Genomic DNA, 26113 nt, shown 5'->3' on the forward strand with positions numbered 1-26113 from the left:
CGGCGCGATCCCGTCGTCCGCTGCCTGAGAGTGGTTCGCGCTGATGGTGATTTGGGTTGGGTGGCTCGGCAGGCCATGAATTGGTGATGGCTATTGGCGCCATTTATTGCGCCATTTGCTTGGAAATCGCATCACCCACCACAGCTGACAAACTCAGTATGTGTCAAGGGTACCATATTCAATACGCCAAACAGGAGCAATTGGTGTTTTGGATTGCACTTGGCAGGGTCCGGCAATCTGTGGTTACAAAAAGAGCCAAAGTACATGTAATAGTGATTCTGATTAGGTCCCACAGATATGCGACCATTGCGATGCTGTGATGTAGTCAGCAGCTTTCCAGTACTTTGTTAAAATCGTTGCTATCCTGTATGCCATCCTAAATTGTAGGTCTCACCCCTCGTTGCCGAACGCGTTTAAGACAGCAAAAATTCTCCTAAACGCCGCAGTCAACAAGGGATCAGATAAAGAACCTATGACGGTAATCAGGACCATCATTGCTGTTCTAAACGCCGCATTCGCTCCATAAAAACTTGTTGTTGGCTTTTTCTACACTTAGTATATGTCTCTATTCAGTGCAAAACGGTACATGTCTTCATAGCCCATGATTACATATCTCTGAGACCGCAAATTTTAACATGATTGTGACAACTCAAGTGGTCGATCTTCGAGAGTTCGGTCAGCCTTGGGACCCCTCACCATCTACTGCGTCCCAAACTGCCCACCCTTTGGCGGCTGCACCACGCCATCCGCAGTATGTTCCTCCCCGCTTGTCTTCCCTCCAGTAAACTTAGTCTCTCCCACCGGCCCCGTCCGCTCCCCCACACCACCAGCCGGCGGCGGACTCGTCGTGCCCGGCCCACCGTTCCTCTCCCAATCAATCCAGCTCCCCGGATACTCGCCCACATTGGTGTAGCCCGCTTGTCTGGCGATGCCCGCTGCAGCCTTGCTTCGCACGCCCGCCTTGCAGAAGAAAATCATCTCCTTGCCGGTGGGGGGCTTCGCAAACCCGAACTCGTCCTGGAACTCGGTGGGCGAGAGGAGCAGCGCGTCAGGGTGCGAGGTGATGGGGAGGTTTATGGCGGTGGGGATGCTGTTCGCGGCATACTCGTGGGGTTCGCGGACGTCGATGAGGAGACGCGAGTCGGAGGGGTTTTCCAGGATGGACAGGACCTGCTGTGTGTCAGACAGAGCTTGGCTGGTGGCTTGGGGGAAATGGGAAAGTGGAATTAGAGCGACGTACATCTTCGAAATCGTAGACCCTGCCGCGGCCATCTGGGCGCTCGGAGATGAACCTCCGCTGCGAGAGAGGGCTGGCGAAGCTGATGGCTGACTTCCCTCGCAGGCTGCGGATGCTCCGAGGCACAGTGGTGAAGTTGCGCAGACCCATGCTTGCTTCTTTCGCAGGTAGCACAGCAGCGCGTGTGGCTGTTCGCTGCGCCGCGCGCGCGCCGAGGCGCAGAGCCATGGATGCAGACTTGGATGCCATTGTTGTAATCTCGAGTCTGTTTCGAAAAGCACAAAGTCTGGGGAAAACGTCTCCAAGCAATGAGAACACAATGAACGTCGTTGCGCTGCTAGCTCGATCAATGACGGAGTTGTGGAGCTCGAGCTCGGAGCTAGACAAATTATCACCGACGTCAGTTCTACGCGACTGCACGTGCCCACCAATTCACGACAATCAACAAGGAGTGGCGTTGCTGAGATCACGCGTTCAGACGGTCAAACACATGGAGTATTGAGCAGCAAATTGGTATATATTCTTTTGCGCCGAGGGGGAATCATCTCAAGTACCACAAGCGCCAAATTACAAAAACAACAAAAGCAAACTACAAAACGATAGCAATGATATCATGCGCAGCACTTCAACACCAGCCTAAAGCAGTAAGTTGCTTTTACACTTGATTCGCCAGTATAGAGAGGGGTATAATTCTTTTGTCGTTTCGCGAGACGCGTGTGCACCGGTACAAACGCGTGAGCTGGACGGGGTATTCTTCGTAAAGGTATGGCCGGCGCAGAATATCAGATAGAGTGGTCGAAATGGTGTATCATTTAACGAGGAGGCCCAATAGGGGCCGGGTATCCAGATGCAGAATGAGAAGTACTGGGGCGACCGCTGTCCACGGAGCCCCGCGGGTCGTACCGGGGAGTGACGTCTCCAGGTGCCGCGGAAGAAGAACCAAAAGGAAACTTGGATTCGTAACGGGGGGTTGGCATGGGTTGGGGCCAGCCATTGGTGTGATGCTCGTCGTCGGCAAGGTTGATGCCGCTGTCGTTCCAGGGGTTGCGGTAGCTACCGGTGGACTCGAGACTGGCAAGCGAAGCCTTGGAAGCATTGCTCGAGGCATGCTTGAACAGAGATCCCGGAGAGTTGGTGTTCTTACGTCCATTAAAGATGGACGTGAATGATGACATGCTGCCTGGTTTGCGGAGGCGATCAAGCATGCCAGGAGGACGCGAAGTGTCCTCGTCACCGAAATGGGAGCGGGTCGGGGAGTCGGTGCTCTCGACGGGCGGCTCAGCTCGTTGGAGCAGCTTGGACTCGAAGAAAGGCAGCGAATCTTCGAAGGAGTCGGACTTGGGACGCGGGAGATTGCCGCTGATGGTGTTGGCGTCCAGTCCATGCATGACGAGGTGGTTGATCAAGAAGTCAAGTGCATCTTTCAATCCACCAGCGTTGTTGCGGGTAAAGTTGAGATGGAGTGTCTCAATCGTTTGCTCCTTGTCCTCCACTGTCTCGGTAGTGGGATCCTTGAGACGGGCGTCAACAACGTGCTGAGTCTCAAGTTTATCCAAGACCTCAGTCTTGAAATCAGCAGAGCGCATGTGCTCAGAAAGCTCGGCAGAGGACGGGAAGGAGAGCTCGTGAGCTTCGGGAACCATACCCTATGAAATGTTAACGTCGGGGGACAGGTCGATATGGCAGATAGACTTACCAAGAACTCGTCAACTGCCAACGGCACCTGATACTCAGGGCCAGAGACGGTGACAGTATCACTCGCTTCCTCGGTGCTAGGGAAGGTGATCTTGCAGTTGAACTTCTTTTCAAGCTCGTCAATCTTGTCCAAGCGAGCAATGAGCTCGCGATGGTACAGACGGTTGATGTTGATCGTCTCGGAGACGAACTCAGCGTCAGCCTTCTCGACCATGTCCATGATCTCCTGCTTCACGAGGTCCAGGTTCTGAGCGTTGCGAGCAGGCGTACGGCAGATGACGTTGTCGACCTTGATATCGTCTTCCTCCTTGCCGAAGCCTCCACGGTCCATGGCGTTGGAAAACTTGACGAAGACAGAGTATTTCTTCATGATCCGCTGGATGTGCTGGCCGCCAATGCCGATAATGCGCTTGTGGTACTGGTCCGGCACATGGAAGGAGATGGCGGCAGGCATCTCCTGTTCGACAAGGTCGAGGCCGTTCTTGGTTGCATCGTACTGCGCACCACGTACTACGATGTAGAAGTTGTACTCATTGAAGCCGTCGAACACAATTTGCACGCTGCTGTGGCTCATGATTTTGTTGATCTTGCCGTTCTTCTTACCGCTGACGAATTCTTTGTGCTCATTGGCAAGCTCAATCTTAACACTCATGTTGTACTGGGACTTCTTCACGAATGGGATGTTGCTAATCACCATCAAAGCAGCTCTCACAGCATCATCAGATCCATAAATGTGGAAGTTGAGCTTTTCGAAGCTGACCTCAGCACCGGAGTTGATGCAAATGTCGGAAAGCATGGCGCGCACGTCAGCTGCGGTGGGTGGACGCTGTGTGGGGTCAGGGTGGGTAATGAACCACGAAGCACTGTAGAACTGTCCAGCCTGCTCATTGTAAGTAAAGTGGGCGGTTCGCCGTCGGTTTGCAACTTACAAGCGCCATCAGTTCGCGGACTGTGCGCTCGACGTGCAGGACATCGGTGCCTTGGACGCGAACAACGCCACGCTGGACACCAAGTGGTGGGAGCAAGATGTAGGATCCGTTATTCTCGATGATCTTGCGCACTTTGTCGAGGCGCTCGAGGAGAATGGCATCAAGCTTGGTGTCAGTTACCATCACGGGCTTCACGAAGACCTTGGTAGACATGACAAGATCATGCAATCGTTGCTTGGCACGCAGAATACACTCCGAATTCTCGCCTGTGATGTAGACCAAATCGTCTGGTCTTCGCTGCGCGCCCGGGGGCGTGTATCCAAACAGTCGCGGGAAAGGTGGCGGGAAGTAGATGGCGGTTCCGGTCGCCGATTCGATGATCTTGATGTTCTTGCGTCCGCGGCCGCAAATCAAGGTATGCATCGTCAACTCGAGCTTCATGGTATCGACGTATCGCTTCAGCTGAAAGCGGACGTCAGCAGATGGCACGGAGCCGGGAGCGGGCGGCGGGGTGGAGACTCACTATCTGGTCGATCATGATCAACACACGCGTCTTGGCGTGCTCCATGGTTTCCAGGTCGCCGTAGATGGCGCAACGCAGACGCGGGTCCATGGTCGAATCGAGGTTGCCGTTGAAGCTGGCCGACTCGATGTCGGGCGTCTTGGGCATCAGCAGGAAGATGTCGGCCTTGGTGGTCTTGGAAATGAGGTCCAGCTGGTTCAGCACGGCGCCCTTGATGTTCTGGGTGGGGCGGTCGATGATGAGGTCCGAGTCGATGTCGACGAACGACGAGCGCTGGGGCGAATGTCAGCCACGGCACGAGGACGCTTCTGGGCGCAGCCTACCAGAGAGATGGGGGTCGAGTTGAGAATCTTGCACCGCATCGAGTTGACAATCTCAAGCTCGCCTGACAGACACACGTTGGTGACGAGGGCCCGCAGCGGCCCCCGCTGCAGGCCCGGCAGCGGCTTCGACTCGGCAGACACGACCGTGGCCGAGACGCGTCCCTCGGTCTGCTCGCCGACGTCGCGGCACAGGGCGCGCAGGTTGTCAACGTTCTGGGCGTGGACGGGCAGCTTGTGCGTCGGCGTGCCCTCTGCCGTCCCTTCCGGCATGGCCCAGCGCGCCTTTGCTCCCGGGCTGGCCCACATGACGTCGTCGGGGTCGGGCCCGGCGAGGTTGCTGCTGAAGGGCACGTTGAAGCTGAGGTTGACCTGGGTGCCCGGCGGGATGACGGGGGGCGCGGAGGTCGCGGTGCTCGGGCGCTTGATCGGAGCTGTGACGGGCATCTCGTGGTTCGACCGCGAGAACGGAAAGCCGGCCGACGGCGTCATCTTCTCCCAGCCGTGCCGGGCCTGACCCGTAAAGTTGGAGATCTTGTGCATGCTAATGGGGAAGAGGCGCCCTTGGGGGTTGCGGGCGGGCGGTGGTGATGAGGAGGAGAGAAAGCGTCGAAGCGAACGTAGCGAGCCATTGAGCAAGGCTGAGCCGGGACGGCCAATCGACGGCTAGCGCACGCTCCACCGCCGACGCACCCACGGTGCCCAAAAAGCAGCCACGCAGCCCATTGGTGCTGGCCAGTCATGGCTGCCAGCTGCCAGCTGCCAACCGTTGCGCCTGGAGCCGCTGCGAGCGCCCGCGCCCGCGCTGCACGCTGCACGCTGCAGAGTGCGAGGCTCTGCAGCGGAGCTGACGAGCAGTGCCGCTGTGCCGTGCCGCTGGCCGTCGCGCGTGGCCATTGTGCCATTGCTGGCTGCGCGCGCCGTGGTTGCCTGCACGTCTACCACTCCTCGCCAGGGGTCCGATAGCGGGCCACAGACCACCCACTCGAGCCTCAGCCCTCACCACTCACTTCGCATCCGTGCTGAGCCGTGTTGTACATCGTCTTGTCCCTCGCTGCCACCGTGCCTGCAAACAGACTCCCCACCTGTTGCGTTTCACCTTACTCGCCCACGAACTCTCTCAGCCAAAGTTTGGCCTCCTGCGTCAGCTGCCCACGCTGCCGCATCCCGTGACTTCGAGACGCACAGCAACCTCGTCCGCATGCATGCCGTGCCCGCCGCCTGTGTATGTCGACGCAGGGCGCGAACGCCTGTGGTGACACGTCCCGCCTGTCGTGGAATGAGTCCGTGAGACCACGGCGACTCACTCTCTCAGACAGGCAGCTCGGAGCCTTCTTTGCAGGTACAACCGAGTGGGCGTGGCACGTTTGTACATCTATGACATGGGTGCTATCTTGCTGGGCCCTGTTGCCAGCATTGCCCTTCCGACGTCTCCCATGTCCCAGCTCACTGTCGGTCCATGGATTCCACCGACCAAATTTGGTCGTCCGTCATTTCATCATTCAGTCCTGTCTATCCGCCCACCTATTGGTGCTGACGTGTGCCTCCTGTTTCTTGCTATCGTTTTCGTACAGACACGTCCAAATCAAGATTCACGATTGAGGCTGTGCAGAAGCTTGTGCTCGGGACGTGTGGAAACATCGTATCTAGCCAGGGCAACTCGTCCGTCAGTCCGTCATATGCACGTGAACATCACTCGCTTTCCAGGGTAAGATGCGCGCAACAGCAACAAACTGTTGTCCGTTGTACCCACACGAAAACGGTCAGTCTCTCCGCCTTGACGTTTAGATGGATGCTCACCTATCGATTACGATATCGATAGACGATCAGCCCACAATTGCCGGCACCTCCGCAATGATGTTCAGCGTGGCCAAGCCGATGAGGGACACTATGAGCTAGCTGCAGTCTAGATGCAAGTCACCTGATCCGTGCAACACAGCTCCATTCATCGGCATCGGCATCCTGGATGGAGAGTGACATTCACCAGATGACATTAATGTATGTTTACTCATGCATTTCGTAGAGGCGCAGCGCACTCCATAGTTGTAGTTACACACTACAACAACAACGGTCGTAAAATTACACTGTCTATACCAACACTCAATAGCGATAGCTCACATGCCGGGGCGCAGCAGAGTATGACTCGGGCGCAATCTCTTCTTCAACATACCGCCGGCTTTGAGGGGGAGCCATTGCGAATCGTTCCGAGGGCTCCTGTTGTGCGAGGCTTACCTCACGAAAGCGCGGCTGAGCTGATGCGCGCATGGCACCAGGCTGCATGCTCTCATGGCGGACATAGCCCTCTGGTATTTCTCTTCGTACAACCTCCGGGCGGACACTGTATGCACGGGACGACATGAATTGTGGTGGTCCCATGTCTTCATACTGCGGCACCGGCCGACGCTCAATTACCTCTTGAGGTCGATACTCAACTTCAACAGGACGGCGCGATGGTTCTCGCTGCCGGTAGGGGCGAGTTTCAATAAGCTCAGGCTCTGCTGCTTCCATGTATCTTCGCGGAGGCGGTGGGGGCATTCGCTGTCCGAGCTCATCTTCATAGATTTCAGGCCGGGCAGGTGCCCGCATCGTAGGCTCGCGTGTCACAGCGCGCTCGTAGTAAGGGTCAACTTCTAGACGTCTGCTTGGTGGCGCTGCTGACTCCCTCGCGTCGACGGGTGCTGCGTAGTACTTGTTGCCATATTGGTCTACAACAATGCGGCGAGGAGGATGCATAGGTTCGTAGATTGGCGAGCGAGAACGCTCGCGGACGTATCGGGGTGCCATCGAGGCGCGGGAGGAGGGTTCTCGAAAAACGGGCACTTCTGGCCGGTCGGTGAATGCGTGCGAGGCAGCGCGAACAGGACGATACTCTGGCGGTGCTGCATATACTTCGCCACCGCTCCCGCCCGGCGAGTATGGACGTCGAGCATACTGTAGGCTTGCCACTCGTCTCAGATCCTGCTCTTGATGTTGGGGTCTTCTCTGCGGTGTGTGTATTACGGTCGGTGATGCCGGCTCGTCGTATTCGCGATAATAGACCGGTGCGCGTGGAGACATTGCCTCGGCGTCATTGGGAATGGGTTGGAGAGCACGGCGCTTGCTTGGCTGTGCTTCTGCGAAGGGAGGAGGTGACTGAGGTTCTTCCTTAATGTACGGCTCAGGAGAACGAACGACACGCTTGTTGGCTTGTTGCTCGCGTCTCTTCTCTTGACGCTTTTCCTCTCTCCTCCGTTTGCGTGGGTTCTGAAGTGGCGGTGCTGCGCCTGATGGGCTGTTGCGGCGAGACCTGTAGCCAGTCAGTTGAAAGAACGTCTTGTTAAATCCTGTAGATGTCTTCTATACGAGGAAGAGCGTATCGAGATATCCGCTCTTTTGAGGAATTGCGATTGTTACTCAAGGCCCTACGTCTGAATTTGCAGATGGACCATTGACTGGCGAATATCGGTCGATAATGTCTGGAAGGAAACGACAATAAGAAAGAAGCAGAGAAAGGAAAGAACATCTCGTACCCGTTTGCACCATGCCCGCCAGACCTACGGTCGCGTGCGCGGCCCCTGGTGGGCTCACTAGGGCCAACATCAGCCGGAGGCGGCGAGTAGTCCTCTTCGTCTGCATCATCCACAAGATCAACTTGCTCTGGCTCATAGATTTCAATATCATCGGCAGGCTCGTACGTTTCCTCGTCAAGATCGATTACAGTAGGCTCAACACGAGTGGCCTTGACAGGCTGTTTTCCAAGCGAGACATGTGACCCTGTAGCATCAGCATTAGAGGTTTGGTTGACATCAACATCTTCCGAAGACCAGCTGTCTGCCTTGCTAGAGTAGTAAGAGTTCTCGTCAAAAGACTCAGCGCCATCACTGTTGTTAGTCGTGGGCAGCAAGCCAGAAATAGGCGGCACGCGAAGATGAGCTTGCATCAAGCATTCCTCCACATTGAAGTGGGCCTCGCGCTCCTCGTTGTCATTGCCGCGACCCTTTTTATCGAACTGATCTTTTAAGAGCCGTTCTATTTGCTGTCGCTTGAGTTGCAACTCTGCCCTGATCAAGTGGTCAGACTTGGTAAGCAGCACCGGGTCGATGCCTGAAGACGCAGACTTTGCAGAGTAGGGCCGCTGTATATGCTGGGCGGGGGGGACAAACTCGGATGCTTGCGTGGTCTGCTGTAACGAGCCGTCTGGGCGCGGCGGGAACGATTGTGCGGCGCTGGTGCCATTTGTAAGGCCGTTGATCGAGGGCCTGCTCGGCGGTGTGGTCTGCGGCGGACGTGGTGCAACCTGTTCAATTACTTTGGGTGGCAGATGGATACGCGGGTGTTTGCTAGCAAACACATCATCGCGTATCTGCAGGATCTGCTTTAAGAAGTCGGCCTCGCGACGAGCCTCTGCGGATAGCACCCCTGTGCCGTTGACGTAAGGCAGTGCGGACGCAATTGTCGACATTGCGCAACTGGCAGACGATTCGCCTGGTAACAGTCCACAGCTAGAGCTCAATACCAACACGCTAGCGATCAAGAAATAGCAGATGCGCGCAAACGGGAGCAGTGTGTACTGCCGTCCGATGTCGCGTTTGATGGAGGTGAAGGGGTTGGGAGCGAGACCGCGAGGTCAACACAGCCGCGGTGGAATTTCAGCAGGCGCGCTAGTCCAGAAAGGGCCCGTCGCGGTGTCCTTCACCCCCACGCGTCATGACTCTTGCGGGCCCTTTCCCTGCATGCTGCAACTTTCACGTCTCCTCATTCTGAAGTTCGGCTTACGGCGAATCGTAAATTGCACACCCAAGATTGTTTGCCGTCACATATCGGGCTGCAGAACACGTCGAGAATTCCCCACAGATCCACCACGTCCGCCACAGCACCGGACCGTACTTTGCAAAAGGGCGCAGCTACATTCTACAAAAGCCTCTGCCAGGGATCATACCCAGAACGTCAAAATGGCTCCTGAAAATGAGAAGCCGGTGTTCTTCTTCGACATTGACAATTGTGTAAGTACGATAGCAACTGTGCAGGATGCCACTGACGTTTCGTAGCTTTATCCAAAGAGTGTGTACATGTATATGAGTCTGTTCCAACTAGAACTAACTCGTCAGGTCTCAAGATTCACGATATGATGGCCGAGCTCATTGGTGAGTCAAGTGATGAGTTTGGATCTTGAATAATCTCTCATCACCTGCAGACAAGTACTTTCAGACTCATCTCGAACTGTCTCAAAAAGAGGCCAACGAGCTCCACTACAAGTACTACCGCGACTACGGTCTAGCAATCGAGGGCCTAGTTAGACACCACAAGATCGACGCGCTGGACTATAACGAACAGGTCGACGATGCGCTGCCCTTGGACGATGTGATCAAGCCTAACGCAGAACTGCGCAAGCTCATCGAGGATATTGACACCAGTAAAGTCCGCTTATGGCTGTTTACCAATGCTTATGTCACTCACGGCAAACGAGTGGTCAAGCTTTTGAACATCGATGACCTCTTCGAAGGCATGACATATTGCGATTACAGCTCAGACAGATTCGTCTGCAAGCCGCAGGCAGAGATGTTCGACAAGGCTATGCAGCAGGCAGGTGTAACCAAGAACGAGAATTGCTACTTCGTGGGTGCGTTATCTCAGTAGCTGCCTCGGTACTTCAGCACGCTAACAGTACCAGACGACTCGTACATCAATTGCAAGGCTGCCGACGAGCGAGGATGGAAGGTTGCTCACTACTTGGACCCCGGCATGGACTCCCCTCCCAAGCAGGCTGCAAAGCATCAGATAAGGAGTCTGCAAGCGCTGAGGAAGACGTTCCCTGAGGTGTTCAAAAGCTCATGAACGACATATGATGGATCGGGAACCTGACAAATGACACGATGACCGTAGATGTTACGATTTATGATTGAAGCATACTACCTACGCATAGTAAAAGCGGTGGCGAGCTCTTATCTCTTATCGATTAAGCTACTGGATGATGCCAACGCATCTGCCTCAGCCTTACATCTGCCTAGCAACGCATAATTTGACCTCGTCATTGTCTTGTATCTCCGTGCTTAGATATTTCTAGACCTTCCAATACCATAATGACCTCTCCAGCGACGCCGAAAATGTTCCAAACCATGTCTCCAGCGCCGACATCAAGCTCCCCGCCCGCCCCACAAGCCTCCGCATTGCCCCCTGCTGCCAGCAACGAACACCGTACAACACAACCGAGCAGTGCGACCACACTGAGCGAATCGTCGACGCTGAAGGTCAAACCCTTGCGCAAGCCCCTACTTCGCCTCGAGCTTCGAGACTTGTCATCAGATGGGTCGCGCGAATTCTTGCGCCTTGTACACGCCTCGTCAGCTCTCGAATCCGCAGTCGACACCGTCTTAAGGCTATTGTACACCGACGTCGAAAAGTCATCATGCATACCCCCCACGCGATCAATAACACTGGTGTTGCGCGATATGGATGGCGTGGCATACACGACCGGACTTGACATTGATGATGACCATAAAGAGATCCACCTCAGCACCAAATACATTGAGCATATCTCGGAGTCGCGGCGAAAAGAAGAAATCAATGGAGTCCTCGTGCACGAGATGGTGCATTGCTGGCAGTATCATGGCGGCAACACCGCACCCGGCGGGCTGACCGAGGGCGTGGCGGACTGGGTGCGTCTGAAAGCAGGGTACGCGCCGCCGCACTGGAGACGCAGGGGCGACTGCGATTGGGATGCAGGATATGAGCGTACGGCGTACTTCCTCGAGTGGCTGGAGAACGAGCACGGCCATGATGTGGTCAGGAGGATCAATCAGGCGCTGAGGGTCTGTAGATATGATGCCAAGAGAATATGGCACGAGTGCTGTGGCCACAGCATCGAGAAGCTGTGGGAGGATTACAGGCGGAGTTTAGAGTGCGACGAAGAAGACAGCAAGAAGACAGAGAACAACGTGGAAACCAAAGAATCTCAACAAGACAGGGAACAGTCGCCTGAGGAGACTGAGTCGGATGCGATAGCGGGAGATCAGAGGACACCGCGCGAGAAGGCACGAAGGGGCGGCAACATGATCGTGCCGGTGCGCCCAGGTGTATCCTGAGTTCACAGCGAAGCGACACAGCGTGGCTCGGCGTCATAACCGCAGCCTCAAGTCCCTTCACGTGCTAGAGGTGCAAGAAAGTAACAAAATAATTTATAGTCTTCAGCCGCTAAGAACCAGCCTCCTGAGATCCTGCAATCGCAGCCACAGCTTTCGTGCAGTCTTGTAGCACGAGGTCATTATCGAACACGGACTGCGCCACGACCTCGACGACTGCGGGGATAAAGTGAAGTATCGGTACGTGCCCTTGTTTCTGTCTACTAAGATCGTAAACGGATATGCGCTCGATGAGACAGCAGGACCGACACCAAGCGCCTCAAACCTCGAGCAACCTGCCAAGGAGCGTTCTCAAGAGACAGAAACCCCGGCACTTGTATCCTCGAGAGATCACCACGTTGCTGTTACTTTACGGCAGGTGCGCCCACGAGGCACCCGGCACGCAGGAAACCACGTGGTGCCATGTGGTACGGCTGGCGCTAGCGCGCTCGGGCCGTGCACCCAGCAAAAAAGCCACCACCTTCACCGAGCAATATCTCAACAACCACGACAGCTACAGACAATCTGAAAAGACAAAAAGAATCAGCCCGACGAGGGGCTCGAACCCTCAACCTTGAGATTAAGAGTCTCACGCGCTACCGATTGTGCCAGCCGGGCTTTTGCTGTCGCTGATTTGATGGAAGTAAGACTTGGTGTTGCATTTATAAATTCAGCGTTTCAGGTCGCCTTGACGGTCGGCTTACAGGCGTTACGCAGAATAGCTTGCAGGCGTTACACAGAATTGATGCTGGAGTTGGCAGACTCTGGGTGCAAATTTGCTGGTACGGTGGGGGCGCTGGCGAATCTCGGCATGTCAGCGACCACCCCAAATCACTACCAAGCTCTCACGTTACAGAATGAACGGCAGTCTGCTATGTTAGGATGTGAGCGAAGTATTGCACCACACCACAGCAAAGTTAGGAAACCGCGAGGAAATTTTAGAGAATATCATTTTACCTACAATCTAGGTACCGCTTAATTGAAATTCCGGCTAACTTCGTTGTAGGTGAAAAAGTATTTCAAAGAGTTTTTGTGTATTCTCCCTACGTTATTGTCACGTACTCTCTCGACGTGGTTCACGACAGTGCACTCGGGACAGGCGCAAAGGCTCATACATTATAAAGTCTAAGTAGCGAGTGTCCGTCCATTACACCCCGTGTCTGCGAATTTACACCGATATTACAGATTCGAAGGAAAAAATCCACCATTACGCCAGCTGCCTCTTCCCTCACGGTACGCCGCAAAGCCGACCTAGCGGTCCAAAGCCTGCGCTTGACACTATCCATCGTCAGCGAACTCGACCTGCGAACTCAAGACATTCAACTTACCATCTGCCAATACACTCCCCGCCTCTTCAGTAGCTCCTGATGACTGCCCTGCTCCAGCACTCTCCCACTGCCCATGACGAAAATGATATCGGCCTTCTGGATCGTCGCCAGCCGATGCGCAACCGCGATGACGGTCCTCCCGCTATCGCCGGCCGCTCGTTCGATCGCTGCTTGCACCAGCTTTTCGCTCTCGCTGTCGAGCGAGGACGTGGCTTCATCCAGGAGCAGCAATTTTGGTTTGCGCAGCAGTGCTCTCGCGAGACTGAGACGCTGCTTCTGACCGCCGGAGAGACTCATGCCTTTCGGTCCAAGGCGGGTGTTGTAGCCGTCGGGGAGCGAGGCGATGAATTCGTGGATCTGCGCGTCCGTGCAAGCTGCTTCGATGGCGGCATCTGTGGCACTGTTGACTGAGAGGGCGACGTTTTCCTTGATCGTCCCTTCGTAGAGGGTTGGCTCTTGCGAGACGAGGCTGAGCTGCTGGCGGTACAGAAATGGGTCGAGAGTGGTTACGTCCTGCCCGTTGTACAAGATGGAGCCGGCTGTGACGTCGTAGAACCGCTCGAGCAGAGATATGGTGGTCGATTTGCCGCAGCCAGATGCACCGACGAGAGCAGCAAACTGCCCGGGGCCGACTTGCAGGTTCAACTTGGAAAGGACCTGCGTGTCGCGGGACTTGTAGACAAAATCGACGTCTTGGAATTCCACTCCAACACCGCCGGAGGGATTACGCAGCGCCGTGTAGGTCGGAGGTGCAATGTCCTTGGGTGGGCGCAAACTTAGGATCCTGTTTGCTGCTCCAGTTGCCTGGGCCATGTCTATCGCGTGTCAGTTGAGCAGTGAAAAAGATGGCGAGACTTACTCGGGGCAAAGCTGAACCACATGCCGGCAGCAATGGCGCCCTGTACTACCGCAGTGTAGACGACGAAGAAGTCAACAACGTCATACTCTCTCTTCGCAAGCAGTGTACCGCCGTACCAGAATGCCAGGGCCATACATCCGAGCTCAAGGCTATCGCTCGCAGCGAACACAATAGTTGAGTATTTTGCATTGCCAAAGGCATGCTTCACATGGCCAGATAGTAAGGTTTGGTATCGGTCACCGATCATGTCCTCCATGATGAGACTGAGAACCGTACGGAAGGCGCCCACAGCCTCGGTAGCAAACTGACTGCTCTCTGCAAATATCTCGGCGTTCTTCTTTTCAAATTGTATCTCCAAACGCATGCGCGTGTACCCTGCACCAAGGATGATCGGCATGATGGAGAAGAGGGCTACGAGCGTAAGCTTCCACCCGTAGACGAACGAGATGATCAACGAGCCGACCAAATTTACGACGGCTATCATCGCGATGGACATCTCGGTTGTCATCAGCTGGCGCAACTGCATAACATCTGAGCTCAGGCGCGACACTAGGGAGCCGGGACTGTGTCCTTCTTCGTCGAACCAGGCAATGCGTTTTCGCATCATGTTGTTCAGGTACTCCTGCCCATAGTGCGTAGTCACTATACACTCGACAAAGCGCAAGGCATAGCCAAGGACGAAGTAAGCGATGCCGACTGCAGCAGCTTCGACTCCAAACATGCCGGCCCAGAAGTTGCCTCGACTGACCAGCTTGTCTCCCGTAAAGGTGAAGACTTCGATAATCTTGGCAAAGATGAAGGCTTGAAGTGGGTAGATCGCTCCAGCCATGAGGATACCGGCGGCTGCGACCGAGTAGAGAAACCACTGCCTACGCTGTTCATACAGCAGACGGCCGAAGCTCAGCACCAGGCCTCGCTCTTTGTACTCGGGATCCACTTCGGACGTGTGCGATTTTGCGTCCGCGCGCTTGAAATCAGACGTGTTCACTCGCTCGAGCTGCGCTTCTTCGGATATGTCGTTGGTGCCCTCTGGCTCCATTGCTAGCTCCTGAGCGTACACAAGGCCGTGGTAGACGCCTGCTTCCAGTCGGACAAGCTCATCGTGTGTGCCCTCTTCGACGAGCTGGCCTTTACGCAAAACGACGATTTTATCAGCTCGCTTGATGGTAGAGAGACGGTGCGCGATGACAATTGTGGTGCGGTTTCTCGACACGCGGTCTAGGGCTTGTTGTACGATTCGTTCGGTGCGTACATCGATGGCACTGGTCGCCTCGTCCAGAATCAGGATCGTTGGCTGCTTGATGATGCTGCGCGCGATGGCTATACGCTGCCGTTGGCCTCCAGACAATTTTATACCGCTCTCGCCCACCAGCGTTTCGTAGCCCTGCGGCAGCTTCAAGACGAATTCTTCGGCATAGGCCTCCCTGCACGCTTCTTCAACCATCTTCGTTTTTTCGTCCTTCGACAGATCTTGCATCTGAGTGCCGCACAGGCCAAACGCGACGTTGTTGAAAATGGTATCGTTGAACAGAAACGGCTCTTGCTGTACGAGCCCGACTTGCGACCGCCACCACTTTAGATCAACATTGCGGAGATCTGTCTCGCCAACTCTGATCGTTCCAGTGCATGTGTTCGGTCCAAGATCGACATCCTCTTTCTTTGGCTTGTCTGACGCTTCTGGTTTCTTGTCATTGTCCTTGCTCTTTTGCCAGAATCTCTTAGGCTTCTGCACTGGCTGCTCATCTACTGTCGGTGACGTGTCGGGCTTCTCAAATGCAGTTGTACCTGCAAGCTCATACCACCGCTGGACAAGGCCCACGATAGTGCTCTTGCCCGAGCCAGATGGGCCAACTATAGCAGTGACTTTGCCAGCTTTGAGTGTGAGATCAAGACGGTCAAGCACTTGCACATTCGGACGACTGGGGTACGAGAAAGCAACGTTTGCAAATGTGATATCCACATCTGCAGTAATCTCAGGCTCCTTCACACCAGATGTGTCGAGAATAGGGGAGTCGATAGTGATGAAGAGCTCATGAGCTGCCGTGGCTGCCTGTACGATTGCCATTATCGGCGCCGCCAGCCGGCCGATGTTCATCACTGCCATCATGACCGAGAACAGAACGCTGGAAACGTCAGTCATAGACTCAATATCCGATACCAGAACTCACACTGTGATATCACCAACATTACCATGGCCTTCAGATGCGCGTTTGATGCCGTACCAGAAAGTGAGGCCGAAAGTACCGTACATCGCCATCATTTGCGGGGCCATCATAAGTCCCATCAAGGGAGCAGCTTTCTTCTCGTTCTCGCCAGCCTGGCAAATCAGTATATGATAGTCTTCACGGATCTCGACTCACCTTCATGATCTCAAGTTCATACTGCCTGGCAAGCTTGGCCTCAGCACCGAATGCAACCACAACGCGTACAGACGAAAACATCTCGAAAGCCATGGCCGAAGCATCTTCCAGATGCTTGGCAGTAACTTTCTGGATCTTGATGAAAGGCGGCACAATGAAACCATATACCACCAAGATGAAAGGGAGTGCCGCGGAAGCTACAAGTGTCAACAACCACCCTTTGACAAAGGACACAACGTATAGCCCGATTGTGAACGCGAGCGACTGAAACAACATCGCAAAGTGTTGCGAGATAGCGAGCTGAACCGTGTTTGATGACGTGGTAATCCGCGTCGACACCTTGCCGGGGGAGATGGTATCAATCGTAGCGACCGACTGCGCAAACATGGCACGCAGATACGCCAGTCGCAGCGCAGCAGACATGCGGAGCCCGCTGATTCGGATGCATAGCTGAGGAAGTCAGTCATAACCCTACCGGCGTTGACTATCTTACCATCGACACGTATGATAGCACAAATTTCGCGACAAAGAGGTACACGATATACAGCGTCAACGTGTTGATCTCGGCCTGGAACTCAGCTCTCGTCACCTCCGTACCCGGCACAAAATAGTCCGTGAATACGCCCACGAGCTGCCCTGCTCTCGTTAGCCACTGCGAATCTGTGCCCGTGCCACATACCAAAAACAATGTTCATCAGTGGAAACGCCTGCGACCGTCAGCTTTGAGGAGACCATGACTCGTGCTACTCACTATACCCGATCCAATTGAGGTGATACAACATGCTGCAATTAGGGCATAATCCAGCAGTGTCCCATACCGGAACACGCGCTTCACGCGTTAGTAATGACCGCACAGGAGCCGTCTAACTTACGAGATAGTTCGCCAACCCGGGATCTGGACCTTTCGGTGCAGCCATACTTTCGATCTTACCAGTATCGTTTCTGTGGTTGCTGTCAAGGGTCCCGTACTCTACTACCCGCGCCTGCAGCGCCGTACTCTCGCCCTCGATGTTCGTAGACAAAGGCCGTGGTGTATTATCCGACATGCGACGTGTATGCTTAGGTGGTTAGCGCATCATAACAGCCTCGCGTCGAGAGCTTTATGATATGTGCCCCAGGCAGACGCAAATCAATGCCGCGCGTCCGGGTGCAAAAAAGGGGTGCCTGGATGTGTGTAGACGAAGGTGGCGTGTGGCTTGTTGCCAAGCGTAAGACGAGCACTATGGGCTGAGCGATTCGGGGTGATAGTCAAGGGGCAGTCACAGCGAGGAAGTCATTAGATATACACGGTCTATGTATACGGGGACTATACACCTGTAGCTTACATGTGGTAGGGCTAACGGCTTGTCAAAGTGGAGCTCCCTAGTTAGGCGTGCCGGCTGATCGACGCTAGCGCGCGCGCCTGCGAGGTTTTGTCCGCTTTGAGCGATTCTCTGCGACAGGGTCACGTGCAACAATCGGCTATTCATCCGGCGGAGAAAATCGCGCCTAAGGGAGCCGGCCATGGCGGCAGGCAGCAACTTCTACACCGACTGGAGTGGAGTTCGGGGAACACGCTCTACGCTCTACGTACAGTCGCAACTTCGATCTGACACCCAACGTCGCTTCCTCGCGGAAGCACGCGCTCCGCGCCCAAACTGTGGAGCGTCTCTCACCGGTGACCTTGACGTGCGTACTCGGTTATGAGGCATGCCCAGCATGACAAGAGCAACCGTCTGCTCGCTGCCTGGCCCAACTGAAGATGTTCGCGTGAGCAATCACATCTTCTATGCAATACAACAAATACTACCGTCACCCGTAACACGCTTGCGCTTATGGTATGTATACAAGACAACAGGACTTGCTGTTCGCCTTACCCTATGGCTGCGCAGTGAAATGACACACGTCTCTACTGTGATGTTGCAAAGACAAAATCCAGTTCTTCTTGATATTTACTATGCATCGTTCGCCGACGAAGCGTCACTGAGAAGAAGTGCAACTAGAGGACGCTCTTATGATTGACGGTGAGTAGCATGGACTCATGAGCACGCGTCAGGATTGGTGATGCATGATTGCTGCAATAAATGCAAAAGCAAGGACACATTCTTCCACGGCTGTCCCACATCAATGGAGCCATTTAATGTGTTCCAGACCATGCAAGGAAATGCAACCCGCTACAGCACCCACGGCGCACTGCAATTCTTTGACAAAAGAACATATAAAGCGACGAGTGCCCTGGAGATACTATGATATAGAATCTGAGCCGAGCAGCAGTTGTAATTCAGCTTGCGCTCATGCTTTGCTACGTTGGTTTCCCAAGGAGAAGATTGTTATTATTAGTACATACGCATTTAAAACAGCTAAGATACAGCAATTACTTATGTTCTTAGGATCGAAAATCTAGAGTAGTGACGTCTTTGGTAGGAACAGAAATACTCGCGGTTAGCCATACTGTTGTCAACTATCTTTGTGCGCTCTTGCCTCCTCTGCTTATACTCCTTTAGCTCGAGCAGCTGGTAGAATGATTGCACGTCGCAAGACTCGTGCTCAGATACCCGTGGGCTGTTCGATCTTCGCCAGGCCCGTGACTGCCTCCATAAGCTCTTTCTCGATTCGCTCACCGCCACAGAAGCTTTTATCGCCAACTCTGCTACATCTCACTTGTCGTGACCTCCTGTTTCCTCGATCACCCTGTTTTCATCATGTTGCAGCCCTAGATGACACTGAGCAGAATCGGAGTTCCGTGATAGCGTCCACAGGCGTTTTCCCAATTCACTTTCCATCACAGGGCTGTTCGTCGCCAACCTGCCTCTCCTCACTCTCCATGTCCTCCTATGTGATCAATCAACCCGTGTTTGCCTGACTGCAGCCGTGGACAACACGAATAAGTGGTTAATTCATGTCACGGCCTCGACGAGCCCTTTCCTGATTCATTCGTTACCACACAGCTGTTCGTCCCCAGCTCTACCACCTCTCACCAATCTCAATCTGGGACTTGTGTCTCCAACCCCGCCAGATTCTCCGGCCGTTCCATGACCCGCAATCCACCCACATCACCGTGCTCACACGCAATCTCGCGTCTCTTCTCAAGCCGCACCAGGCTTTCAACCAGCCGCTCGAGGAGCCACTCGCTCTCCGAGACGCCAGCGACCATGGGACTGTGCTCGCCGAGCCAATCCCAGTTAACCAGGCCCTCCTCGTTCTCCGTGTCGTCCGACACGTTCGCCAATGTGCCCAGCACCCTGTCCAGCCGGCCCGGCGTCGTGAATCGGATCAATCGCGTGAATTCGACCCACTCTTCGTACGCGTAGCGCTTGGGAGTCTCGAGGCGCAGATCGCGCGACACCTTCCGAATGGCAAAGGCGAGGCGGCGCGAGAGCGAGGCGCGGGACGGGGCGTGCGCGCGGTCCGACTCCGCTTCTTCTGCGAGGCGGGAGATAGTGACGGGTTCGTCGACGGGGGATGCGGGCTCATCGTCGATGGGGGCTGTAGGAAAGCCGCGGCGGATACGTTGCGCGGCTTTGCGGGCCTCGAGGCGGTCTGCTAGCCACGGGTTCTTGGCCACAAAGGGCTGCCAAATGCCGCGCTTGGGCAGGACGGTGAAGTCAGCAGCGATATCACTCCATTTCTTGAACTTGGCGACAATGGTGTCGCTGAGGTCCGACACGAGGATGGTCATAGTGGGGACGGCGATGATGCTCCAGATGACAAAGAAGCAGCGGCCCGGGTTGGACTTTGGGGACAGGTCGCCATAGCCGATTGTCAGGAGCGAGATGTAGCTGGAGAGTCAGTGAGGTATGTGTCGATGGTTTCAAATGGCTAACTCACCAAAAATACAGCGCCTCAAAGTACGTCATGGCCTGCGTATTCTGTTCAGTCTGCCAGAAGACGACAGCGCCGACGCACCACAGGATCGTGAACGTGGTGACGGACCAGAAGAGTGCCATCCACTTCTTGTATTTCCTGCTGTCGGCCTGGATTCTGCGCATGGCATCGAAACGGTCTTTCTCCTCCTTCAGCAGCAGCAGTCGCGGTCGGCGATCCAGCCGCGTAGGCACCCCGAAATTGCGAGGTCCCACTGCCGTGTGGTACGGCCGCAAGTGTGAAGGTGCGCTGATATTGACCGCACCATGACTAAGCTGAGACTGACGATGTCGATAGTCTTCAGAGTTGGACGTTGTCAGTCGCAGGGTCTGCACGCGTCGGCGCGTGAGGTCCTTCTGTACTATGTTGTCTTCGCTCAGCTCCCGAGCCGCGCGGTACAGCGAAGACACGACGAGTGCGAGGGTGATGATGCCGCCAACGGAGTAGGGGAAGAGCAGCCCTCTTCCCAGGGTTGTTGTCGCTACGAGATCACCAAATCCTGGCCATGTCAGCTACATCACAACACTCGCCAGTCTACTTGCCCACAGTCAAAATGGTAACATAACAGCTGGTGTTGTTAGTGCAAATCCAACAGAATCAAAGACGCACAGCAACAGAAGACGTACAAATACAGCGAGTTAGGGAACGTCCACTGTGCTTCCCCAGCATCAGTCTGTATCCGCGAATACATCGCCGCACCACCCGCAATCCAGATGAAGAAGAACATGGTCTGCAAGATGAGCGTCCGCTGACTATCGCTCAGCGCAAAGTGATCGGGATAGTGTCCCAGATAATAGCCCAGCATATTGACCATCAACAGCATCGAACACAGGAAGTAAAACACGGCGGCCGCTACCGCATACCAGTAGCCCTGCGTATACCCCTCCCACGGCCGCCGCGGCGGATCATACACCTCCATGCACGCCGTAATAGCCGTCAACAGGCCCGCGCTCACATACCATAGTCCAATCGTCGCCGGCAGCGCAACCACATAGCGGATCTTCTGGGTGAAGTTGAACAGCAGAAACACGTTGCCCAGCACGCCGCAGATCAGCGACACGACGTTGAGCCAGTAGCACCACTTGGGGTCCGCGTACGGCGCACCGAATAGGTCAAACACAATCGTGCCGTCGATGAAGTTGTTTTGACGCCAGCTGGTGACCAGGGCCGCGATGGAGGAGACATTGGCCAGGGGGCCGAGGGTCGCGGCCAGAAGCGGGATACCAGTGGACGCGAACCACCAGCTTGTGGAGCCAGCGGCTTCTTCAAAGTGGGGAGTTTGGTGTTGCGGGGCGTCTTGGAAGTGAGTTTGGTGTTGCGTGGTGGCGTTGCTGCTTGCGGGTGTCTGCGGCTTTTCAGCGTCGCCGTCCTCAGGTGTCGCCGTCATGATCAGGCCATGTTGATGGTGTTGCGCTGGAAAGGTAACAAATATACCCAACACACACTAATCACAGCTGAGATCTGAGCTGAGATAACCAAAGACGATTGGCGAACTAATGAGGTTGAGGGTTAGAGATGCTGAACAATCGGCGCTAGGACGGGAGCGGATCTAGGCCTCGATTCGAACAACGTTCATGGCTGCTGTGAAGTGGAGATGAGCGGACATGTGATCGTCATGTGTGTGCGTCACGGGCAACTTTTACATTTGATGTACAATCTAGGTCTACTGCTTCAGCTTTTCTGTCAGCTCGGGTACCTTTTCAAACAAATCGCCCACCAGGCCGACGTCTGCGACCTGGAAGATGGGTGCATCGGCATCTTTGTTGATCGCGGCGATGACCTTGCTGTCCTTCATGCCAGCCAAGTGCTGGATGGCGCCCGAGATGCCGGCGCAGAGGTATAACTGCGGCGCGACGTTCTTGCCCGTCTGGCCGACCTGTAGGCTGTTGTCGGCGAATCCGCTATCGACGGCGGCGCGCGAGGCGCCAATGGCAGCGCCCAGGGCGTCGGCCAGCGGGGGCATCAGCCTGTCGAACTCGTCCTTCGACTTGAGCCCACGACCGCCTGAAACGACCTTGCTCGCGGAGCCGAGATCGGGGCGGTCAGACTTGGCAAGGTCCTCGGACAGCCATTCTGTCGGCGACTCAGTCTTGGGATCGGTGCCCTCCTCGACGGTCGCAGAGCCGCCTTCAATGGCGGGGGCGGGGAAGGCGGTGCCGCGGACGGTGATGACCTTGGTGCTGTCGGTGGACTGCACGGTCAGGATGGCGTTGCCGGCGTATATGGGGCGCACGAAGGCTGGCAGGTCAGCGGGTGGTAAGCAGGCACGAGCGTGGGCGCAACTCACTGTCCTCGCTCTCAATGGCGGTGATGTCGGAGATCTGCTGGACGTCGAGCAGAGCGGCGACGCGGGGCATCAGGTTCTTGCCAAACGCCGAGTGGCCGGTCAGGACGTGGGTGTAGCCGCCCTTTTTGATGTTCTCGACTAGCAGCGGCGCCCAGTTCTCAGCGAGGCCCTTGTCATACGCGGCGTTGTCGACGTAGATGACCTTCTCGATACCCTGAGCCTTGCCGGCCTCCTCAGCGATAGTCTTGCCCGAGCTGCCCGCGACAAACGCTGTGATGGAGCCGCCGAGCTTGGTGCCGGCCGTGATGGCGGCGAGCGAGGCGACATTGAGCTTGCCCTCCTTGGCCTCGAGCACGGCAAGCGTCGAGGCTAGCCGTGACTGTGTTTGGCGGAGGAGTGTCGGGCGGAGGAGTGGCGCGCGGGCGCATCGGAGCGCTGAACTGAACATGGCGGGCGAGGGCGTCCTAGTTGTAAGGGCGTCCTTGTTGTTTCGTGCGGGCGTGGAGGATCCCAATTGCTGCGAGGACGACAAGTCGCGGTGCGCCTGGGACCTCGGCCTGTACTTTCGTGTGGACCGTCACCAGTTCCGTGGACCGGCGCTACGCGCTCGCGCACGTGACGCGGCCGCGCGCTGGCATCGCAGCTCAGCGGAAGTTTGACGCGACGTCCGCATCGCCCCGTCGCATCGCTCCGTCCCCACGCCCATTCGTCGCCGCCCCGGCCACCACGCGCAACGCAGCAGCTGCACCCATTGCATCCTGCGCCCACCTGGCACTCCTGCCGCCTATCGCCCTCCTGACGCCCGCCTGCCGCACGACCGTTCGCACCTTCCAAACATGTCCGACGACGCGACTGCAAGCGCGCCCGCGCAGGACCCCTCGCTCGAGAGTGCACCCAATGCGCTGGACACAGGTACGTCGTAATTGAGCGCCGCCCGCTGTGTTACCCCTGTCGATCTGCTGCTCGTCGTAATTGTGCGCCGCCCTCTACGCCAACGCCTGTCCACCATGGGCGAGCTTTCCAACGTCTCTTGGCTGGACGGCTTCGACTTCGACGAGTACGACGCAGAGGACGGCCCGGTGATCGGCTCCGACTACAATCGCCCTGAGCACTCAGGGCTGTCGTCGCCGCCACCTGCTCCGACGCCGCCGCCCGCGCTGACGCCGCCAGACACAAGCATGCTCGAGGAGCCCGCAAAGGACTCGTCGCGCGAGCCGTCGGCCGCACCCGTCTCAGACAATCCGCTTGATGCCCCCGACGGCCCGCGCCCCGACGCCGACGACGCCGACGGCCAGGACGACGAGGACATGGGCGGCCTCGACGACGCGCCCAAAGACAAGGAAGAGCCCGACGAGGCCGCGAAGACGGATCTGCAGGCTGCTGCACGCTCGCACTTCGTCGCACAGACGTACGCGACCATCATTCCCAGCTACGCAACGTGGTTCGACATGCGCTACATCGACTACCGCGAGCCCAAGGCCCTGCCCGAGTTCTTCAACGGCCGCAATCGCAGCAAGACGCCCGCCGTCTACCGCGACTACCGTGACTTCATGATCAACACGTACCGCCTGAATCCGTCCGAGTACCTCACCGTCACCGCCTGCCGTCGTAACCTGGCCGGCGACGTGTGCGCCATCATGCGCGTCCACGCCTTCCTCGAACAGTGGGGCCTCATCAACTACCAGGTCGACCCCCAGGAGCGCCCGTCCAACATCGGCCCGCCCTTCACTGGCCACTTCCGTGTCACCGTCGACACGCCCCGCGGCCTGCAGCCCTTCCAGCCGGGGCCGGGCTCCAAGGTCATCGCCGGCAAACCGAGCGCCGCCACCGACCGTGCCGCCAGCGCGCAGCCCACGGCCAAGTCTGAGACCAAGGCGCTCGCCGGCCGCAACATCTACGAGGCCAATGGCAAGGAGGCGTCTGCTGAGCCCAAGGACAAGGCCAATGGCGAGGCCAATGGCGCGGACGTCAAGGAGCTTGAGGCTGCGGCCAAGGAGCCACTTAAGGTCATCAACTGTTTCAGCTGCGGCGTTGAGTGCACGCGCGTGCACTTCCACGAGACCAAGCCATCGGAGCAGCCCGGTCAGACCAAGAGCGTCGGCGGGCTAAAGCGTGACCTGTGCCCGCGCTGCTTCGTCGAGGGCAACTTCCCCACCGGCACGTCGTCGGCCGACTTTACCAAAATCTCCAACCCCGAGGCCTCGGCCGTCGCGGAGAGCGAGGAGAAATGGACAGAGGAGGAAACGCTGCTGCTGCTCGAGGGCCTGGAGGAGTTTGACGAGGACTGGAACCGTGTCGCCGACCACGTTTCGACCAAGACGCGTGAGCAGTGCGTGATGAAGTTTCTGCAGCTCGAGATCGAAGACAAGTACATCGAGGCCGACCTGCCCCACGGCGACGCGGCCACGCCCTCGGCCAAGTTCCTGCGCGACCTAGACTACCTCAGCGAGGGCCGCGCGCCGCTGCACCACGCCGATAACCCGATTCTGAGTGTGGTCAGCTTCCTCGCTGGTCTGGCTCCGGCAAACGTCACCGAAGCTGCCGTTGCTTCGGGCCGCAGCGTGGGCGAGATGAAGCGCATTCTGCAGGAGAAGATCAATAAGGCCCCTGTCGCCCCTTCAGAAAAGGGCAAAGAGAAGGATGTGGAAGACGTCAAGCCCGAGGACGCCATGGAAGTCGACACCGCAAACAAAGACTCGGACAGCAACCCGCTTGTCACACTGCCCTTTGCCCTGTCGGCAGCGCGTGCATCGGCACTGGCGTCGCACGAGGAGCGGCACATCACGCGGCTGGTTTCTGGCTCGGTGAACCTGCAGCTACAGAAGCTCCAACTCAAGCTGGCGCACTTCTCCGACTTTGAAAAGCTGCTGTCGGCCGAGCGCCGCGATCTGCAGCGCCGCCGCCAGCAGCTGTTCATGGACCGGCTGAACTTCCAGCGCCGTGTGCGCGCGCTCGAGGAGGCGACCAAGAAGATCGGCTCGGGCATGCAGGGCCAGGGCTTGCCGGGGTCGATGAGCAACGAAGATGCCATGACGGCGCTCGCCGACGCGATCCGCACGTTCGGCGTCGGCAAGGGCGACGACAGCATCGGCGTCAAGCGCGACAGCATCGATGCGGGCGTGCAGCCTGTGGCCGAGGGCGGCGACGGCTACGGCAAGCTAGAGATCTAGAGCTGAAGCTGGAAATCTGGAGCCGAAGCTGGATATCTGAAGCTGAAGCTGGTGTTTAGGCGCGTTGGGAGGTTCACGGTCCTCGACGGTTGGGGACTGAATGTTTCTTTGGATCGCTTTCTGAGGGTGTATGAAATAGTTAGCTGTATCATGCAAATTGCGACTGGCTGTATTCACGGGACGATGACGTTGACAGTGTGTGGATTAAAATCAATTACTATCCATGTTATAGTCTTCATCACTGCCGTTCTCGCACGAGACCGAGGTGGTGTGATTTAAATAGAATGTAGCTGTTTCGTGATTATGAGCTTCTTCTGCAAATTCCACGCGACAAGAGCAATATTGATGCGTGTGTTTGTCATGTGTTGTATGTAAACCAGTGAAGTTATTATATTTGCACTGTCTTTCACGGACGATTGATGACGATGGCACGGACACCAATCCCTGTCCGTCCCGAGCTTAGAA

The 26113-nt window shown here is 56.3% G+C and overlaps 9 protein-coding genes and 1 non-coding gene across 10 annotated transcripts; 3 read left to right on the forward strand and 7 right to left on the reverse strand.

Annotated features, from left to right (window-relative positions):
• Positions 1-278: 278 nt before the first annotated feature.
• C7974DRAFT_335874 (Rhodanese-like domain-containing protein) lies at positions 279-1767 on the reverse strand. Its single transcript, XM_046139182.1, has 2 exons — positions 1241-1767; positions 279-1170 (listed from the first exon to the last, which is right to left on the reverse strand). Exons 1-2 carry the CDS (start codon positions 1484-1486, stop codon positions 700-702), a joined length of 717 nt encoding a protein of 238 aa, XP_045997159.1. The 5' UTR covers positions 1487-1767; the 3' UTR covers positions 279-699.
• C7974DRAFT_394367 (uncharacterized protein) lies at positions 1736-5319 on the reverse strand. Its single transcript, XM_046141877.1, has 5 exons — positions 4708-5319; positions 4385-4657; positions 3862-4323; positions 2934-3812; positions 1736-2883 (listed from the first exon to the last, which is right to left on the reverse strand). Exons 1-5 carry the CDS (start codon positions 5245-5247, stop codon positions 2050-2052), a joined length of 2988 nt encoding a protein of 995 aa, XP_045997160.1. The 5' UTR covers positions 5248-5319; the 3' UTR covers positions 1736-2049.
• Positions 5320-6555: 1236 nt separating this feature from the next.
• C7974DRAFT_185568 (uncharacterized protein) lies at positions 6556-9294 on the reverse strand. Its single transcript, XM_046136473.1, has 2 exons — positions 8214-9294; positions 6556-7990 (listed from the first exon to the last, which is right to left on the reverse strand). The coding sequence occupies exons 1-2, from the start codon at positions 9143-9145 to the stop codon at positions 6805-6807; spliced, it is 2118 nt and encodes a 705-aa protein (XP_045997161.1). The 5' UTR covers positions 9146-9294; the 3' UTR covers positions 6556-6804.
• Positions 9295-9635: 341 nt separating this feature from the next.
• C7974DRAFT_413196 (HAD-like domain-containing protein) lies at positions 9636-10518 on the forward strand (the record flags this gene model as incomplete). The annotated part of the gene is made up of 5 exons (XM_046143709.1): positions 9636-9686; positions 9732-9744; positions 9792-9827; positions 9878-10303; positions 10355-10518. The coding sequence occupies 5 exons, from the start codon at positions 9636-9638 to the stop codon at positions 10516-10518; spliced, it is 690 nt and encodes a 229-aa protein (XP_045997162.1).
• A 281-nt stretch (positions 10519-10799) lies between these two features.
• Positions 10800-11765, forward strand: C7974DRAFT_413197 (peptidase of plants and bacteria-domain-containing protein; the record flags this gene model as incomplete). Its single annotated transcript, XM_046143710.1, has 1 exon — positions 10800-11765. The coding sequence occupies one exon, from the start codon at positions 10800-10802 to the stop codon at positions 11763-11765; it is 966 nt and encodes a 321-aa protein (XP_045997163.1).
• Positions 11766-12346: 581 nt separating this feature from the next.
• On the reverse strand, positions 12347-12419 carry C7974DRAFT_t78. Its single transcript has one exon. It is a non-coding gene; the product is annotated as a tRNA-Lys (tRNA).
• Positions 12420-13052: 633 nt separating this feature from the next.
• Positions 13053-17394, reverse strand: C7974DRAFT_413198 (lipid A export ATP-binding/permease protein-like protein msbA; the record flags this gene model as incomplete). Its single annotated transcript, XM_046143711.1, has 9 exons — positions 13053-13079; positions 13130-13944; positions 13989-16111; positions 16157-16305; positions 16349-16798; positions 16842-16984; positions 17028-17055; positions 17100-17177; positions 17221-17394. 9 exons carry the CDS (start codon positions 17392-17394, stop codon positions 13053-13055), a joined length of 3987 nt encoding a protein of 1328 aa, XP_045997164.1.
• Positions 17395-19223: 1829 nt separating this feature from the next.
• C7974DRAFT_185735 (potassium channel-like protein) lies at positions 19224-21763 on the reverse strand. The gene is made up of 5 exons (XM_046136476.1): positions 20818-21763; positions 20734-20759; positions 20156-20690; positions 19306-20106; positions 19224-19252 (listed from the first exon to the last, which is right to left on the reverse strand). The coding sequence occupies exons 1-4, from the start codon at positions 21576-21578 to the stop codon at positions 19311-19313; spliced, it is 2118 nt and encodes a 705-aa protein (XP_045997165.1). The 5' UTR covers positions 21579-21763; the 3' UTR covers positions 19224-19252; positions 19306-19310.
• A 1-nt stretch (position 21764) lies between these two features.
• C7974DRAFT_185729 (electron transfer flavoprotein-like protein subunit alpha) lies at positions 21765-23095 on the reverse strand. The gene is made up of 2 exons (XM_046136475.1): positions 22479-23095; positions 21765-22429 (listed from the first exon to the last, which is right to left on the reverse strand). Exons 1-2 carry the CDS (start codon positions 22924-22926, stop codon positions 21855-21857), a joined length of 1023 nt encoding a protein of 340 aa, XP_045997166.1. The 5' UTR covers positions 22927-23095; the 3' UTR covers positions 21765-21854.
• A 61-nt stretch (positions 23096-23156) lies between these two features.
• Positions 23157-26022, forward strand: C7974DRAFT_394403 (uncharacterized protein). The gene is made up of 2 exons (XM_046141878.1): positions 23157-23390; positions 23649-26022. Exons 1-2 carry the CDS (start codon positions 23315-23317, stop codon positions 25646-25648), a joined length of 2076 nt encoding a protein of 691 aa, XP_045997167.1. The 5' UTR covers positions 23157-23314; the 3' UTR covers positions 25649-26022.
• Positions 26023-26113: the final 91 nt, after the last annotated feature.

Source organism: Boeremia exigua, assembly GCF_020726555.1.
Source record: "Boeremia exigua strain MPI-SDFR-AT-0100 chromosome Unknown C7974scaffold_6, whole genome shotgun sequence".
NCBI lineage: Eukaryota > Fungi > Ascomycota > Dothideomycetes > Pleosporales > Didymellaceae > Boeremia > Boeremia exigua.

Bases quoted from the DNA above. Each gene is read 5' to 3' on its own strand.
- C7974DRAFT_335874 (XM_046139182.1), bottom strand. From the start codon at position 1,486: ATGGCATCCAAGTCTGCATCCATGGCTCTGCGCCTCGGCGCGCGCGCG. The intron at 1,171-1,240 runs GTACGTCGCTCT...GACACACAGCAG, and splicing joins GGGTCTACGATTTCGAAGAT to GTCCTGTCCATCCTGGAAAA.
- C7974DRAFT_394367 (XM_046141877.1), bottom strand. From the start codon at position 5,247: ATGCACAAGATCTCCAACTTTACGGGTCAGGCCCGGCACGGCTGGGAG. The intron at 3,813-3,861 runs GTAAGTTGCAAA...TACAATGAGCAG, and splicing joins TCCGCGAACTGATGGCGCTT to GCTGGACAGTTCTACAGTGC. The intron at 2,884-2,933 runs GTAAGTCTATCT...AACATTTCATAG, and splicing joins TGGCAGTTGACGAGTTCTTG to GGTATGGTTCCCGAAGCTCA.
- C7974DRAFT_185568 (XM_046136473.1), bottom strand. From the start codon at position 9,145: ATGTCGACAATTGCGTCCGCACTGCCTTACGTCAACGGCACAGGGGTG. The intron at 7,991-8,213 runs GTACGAGATGTT...GACTGGCTACAG, and splicing joins GGCGGGCATGGTGCAAACGG to GTCTCGCCGCAACAGCCCAT.
- C7974DRAFT_185735 (XM_046136476.1), bottom strand. From the start codon at position 21,578: ATGACGGCGACACCTGAGGACGGCGACGCTGAAAAGCCGCAGACACCC. The intron at 20,760-20,817 runs GTACGTCTTCTG...TAACAACACCAG, and splicing joins TTCCCTAACTCGCTGTATTT to CTGTTATGTTACCATTTTGA. The intron at 20,691-20,733 runs GCAAGTAGACTG...TGACATGGCCAG, and splicing joins TGTTACCATTTTGACTGTGG to GATTTGGTGATCTCGTAGCG.
- C7974DRAFT_185729 (XM_046136475.1), bottom strand. From the start codon at position 22,926: ATGTTCAGTTCAGCGCTCCGATGCGCCCGCGCGCCACTCCTCCGCCCG. The intron at 22,430-22,478 runs GTGAGTTGCGCC...CTGACCTGCCAG, and splicing joins CGCCATTGAGAGCGAGGACA to CCTTCGTGCGCCCCATATAC.
- C7974DRAFT_394403 (XM_046141878.1), top strand. From the start codon at position 23,315: ATGTCCGACGACGCGACTGCAAGCGCGCCCGCGCAGGACCCCTCGCTC. The intron at 23,391-23,648 runs GTACGTCGTAAT...TGACGCCGCCAG, and splicing joins ACCCAATGCGCTGGACACAG to ACACAAGCATGCTCGAGGAG.